The sequence below is a fragment of the Trypanosoma equiperdum genome (assembly GCF_001457755.1).
Source record: "Trypanosoma equiperdum strain OVI genome assembly, contig: ctg_234, whole genome shotgun sequence".
Classification (NCBI taxonomy): Eukaryota; Euglenozoa; class Kinetoplastea; order Trypanosomatida; family Trypanosomatidae; genus Trypanosoma; species Trypanosoma equiperdum.
In genome coordinates, this window is record NW_027124126.1 from 1 (window position 1) to 2,890 (window position 2,890).

General features: G+C 49.0%; 1 protein-coding gene and 1 pseudogene across 2 annotated transcripts; both read right to left on the reverse strand.

Moving 5' to 3' along the window:
- Window positions 1–778: 778 nt before the first annotated feature.
- On the reverse strand, window positions 779–2,215 carry TEOVI_000077100 (uncharacterized protein; the record flags this gene model as incomplete). Its single annotated transcript, XM_067224123.1, has 1 exon — window positions 779–2,215. The coding sequence occupies one exon, from the start codon at window positions 2,213–2,215 to the stop codon at window positions 779–781; it is 1,437 nt and encodes a 478-aa protein (XP_067080224.1).
- A 326-nt stretch (window positions 2,216–2,541) lies between these two features.
- Window positions 2,542–2,889, reverse strand: TEOVI_000077200:pseudogene (annotated as a pseudogene). Its single transcript has one exon. A coding segment is annotated over exon 1 (348 nt).
- Between the last annotated feature and the right edge of the window lies 1 nt (window position 2,890).

Sequence of the window (2,890 nt, forward strand, 5' to 3'; positions counted from 1 at the left end):
AGTGCGAGAACTCGCAGTCAATCGTCCGCATGACTACTTCCTACGTGTCGTAGTACAAATTCAACGAGGGGCAAAAGGGGTCATGAGAGCAATGAGATATGTAGATTGAATAAGAAAAGGGCTGCACAATATGAACTACCGAAGGCAATGACCTGCAATTTTGTTGAAACCACTCTTTCTAACAGCGAAATAGAAGAAAGAAGTATGTTTATCCTTTCCAAGAAGGAGATGGCACTTAGACGATGGAAGGGACAAAATATACGATAAGATGTTGTACTTCCCCGTGTAATGACCTATCGGGGTGTGCAGATATCGGACAGCACAACCGTAGTTTTTGATTGTTCACCATTGGACGTTTTCCATTCGCATTACAACGGTGAAGTTCCATATTTAACCCGGTAGAGCTACTCCGCCAGCCGCAGCCGTATGTCAACACAATTCGCCCCTTTCACAGTGGGCTAGCAGCCAGTCCCTTGACTCGGTGGAGGTGAAACAAGCAGCAATTGTGATGAAAGGATCTTGCACCTCCTCTTTCTTGACTCATTTGTATTTCCACCATGTAACACCCGCCAACATTATGATCCATGGGTAAAGTCCAAGTCACGAAAATGGATAAAACTACCGCCAGCTTAGGCAAAGCGAGTCCACTTTACCTTTCTGACCAGTGCGGTTGTCACTATATACTCACCTGCAAGCGAGGGATTGGTCCCCAGATCGTCACGAGCACCTAAAATGCGACGAGTAGGAACCACCAATATATATTGGGGCTTTCATGAAATTATGGTCTTTTGTCCTCCCACAACAACGGCACACGCCTTCTCCCATAAAGCATGCCGCAAGCGAGCAGTCCAGCAACCAGCAGCGGCACTGTTATTAGCAAGATCCATTTGAAAGCATTTGGTTTGCTGTGTTTCCCTCTGCATGGTACTCCTCTGTGACTGCCCTGATCCAAGCTTGTACCCAGGAATGTTTTCATAACGTCTTCCTGCTTGGTCGGTGCAACATGCTCCAACAGTTGTGACAACGACGTGATTGACTTTGACAGTACTAGGACACATAATGGTTCGGCCGCGTAGCTCCGAGTGTTGAGGGCAGATGACGCTGAGGTACCTGCCCGACGCAAAACGAGGCGCAGAACTTCAGCGGAGGGCACAGTTGATGAATTTGTCGTTAACCTGCACCTGCCGCCCTCGATAAAAACATTGTAAGGCACACTTACTCTCAAAACGTCCACAGCCGTTATAGTCTCTTCGAGAAAGGGTGAGGGGTAGAGCGTAACAATGATATGCTCAGGCCTCGCGGACACGTGCAACAAACCCGTGAGATAAGTCACGATCGCAAGTTGTTCTTCAGAATTAAGATCAATGTGAACCACACGAAACCCCATCACAGGGAGCTCGGCCTCGCCCAACTTTACGTCATCCAGGTGAACGACGGTGACTGAAGGATGTGATGCGTCAGTGTCATCGTCTCGAAACTCATACTGACAACTATTGATTGAGACCGAACACTTAACAGTCACGCTCTTCCCCGCATAGCTCCCGCCAACAACGCCGTGGAGTGGCATAGCTCCTGTTGCTTCCCTCCCCCTGGAGGCACGAGGCAGCACAACATCAAGAGCGGCAAGGTCATTCTCAACGACCGAACCCAAGAAGACGTCTCCGTAAACAAGTGCACCTACGAATAGGCGATAATTTCCTGAAGGCCGTACCGTTACAGTTGCATATTGTTGTGTGAAATAAGGGGCCATGCAGCTGGTGGCCGAGCACAGATGAAGTATTCCCATTATTCCGAGGGGTCCATCAGCCTTAGGCGACAGCATGTGAGCCAATATTGTACTTTCACTGCTAAAACCAGTAGCAAGCAAGTTTGCTGCTTCCCCATTCACTTTTTCCGTTACGATGTTGGAACGCAAATTTGTACCAAAAAAACGCATAACCTTATGACCAGCGTCTGCTATACCTGTTGGACTGGCGACAACGGCGCTAACGTGGTTGAAAGGATATGGCAACTCAACCTCAAGCATTCCAATCTTCCGCGCAGCCTCTGACAACCGCGGAGAGATGTCATCCAGGAGGCGCCGCTGACCCACCTGTAAGTGCCCCTGCGTGAGATAAAAGGTAACTATTATAGTGGAAATGGACATAATAAAGTTTCCAACCAAAACTCGTCTACCATCTGCAAGGAACATGTTTCGCCGCTTGTAAGATATCATATAATGGACGTTAACGACAGTTGGTTGCCGTAGGGTGGCACGTATAATGAAGGTGTAAAGGTAGGGAAAGAAAAAATGAATACAAATTCATTAGAGTAATAAAGCATGCGAAGAAGAAAGGCACAAAGAATAACAGTCAACAAAAAAAGATCCGCCGTTGAACCCTTGGATCACCTGTTAACGTGGCGGTCGTTGGGGTAACCAACACCCACCTTGCCATATGCATCCAATTTTTAAAACAAAAAGAAAACTAAACGGTTAAAAAGCTGTTTGCCCACAGACCATTGGGTGTTAGAGTTTTGCAGATCAAGTGTATTTCACCGCCTCTATTTCTTCGCTGCCTTACGAGCAGCCATCTCCTCACGCACGGCTTTGCCCTTGGCGGTACGGTCAACCTTCTTCGCCTTTGCTCGCACTTCTTGAATGTAGGAGAGCTCAGCACCGACGATGGCGCGCTCTGCCCTCACTGTGCGGGCGGCACGGCGGCGGCCCACGCGGTCGGTCGTCGTCTTCCGATGAATGCGGCGGTACGTGCGGGTCCAGGCAATAAAGCGTGGGTTCTTTTTGCGCATGTACATCGCGAAACACTTCGGGCGCGCAAATGTCAGCACAGGCTTCGTTGATAAGAAGGCAAACGGGACGTAGCGGCGGCCATGGCCCGGATGTACAGCGAAG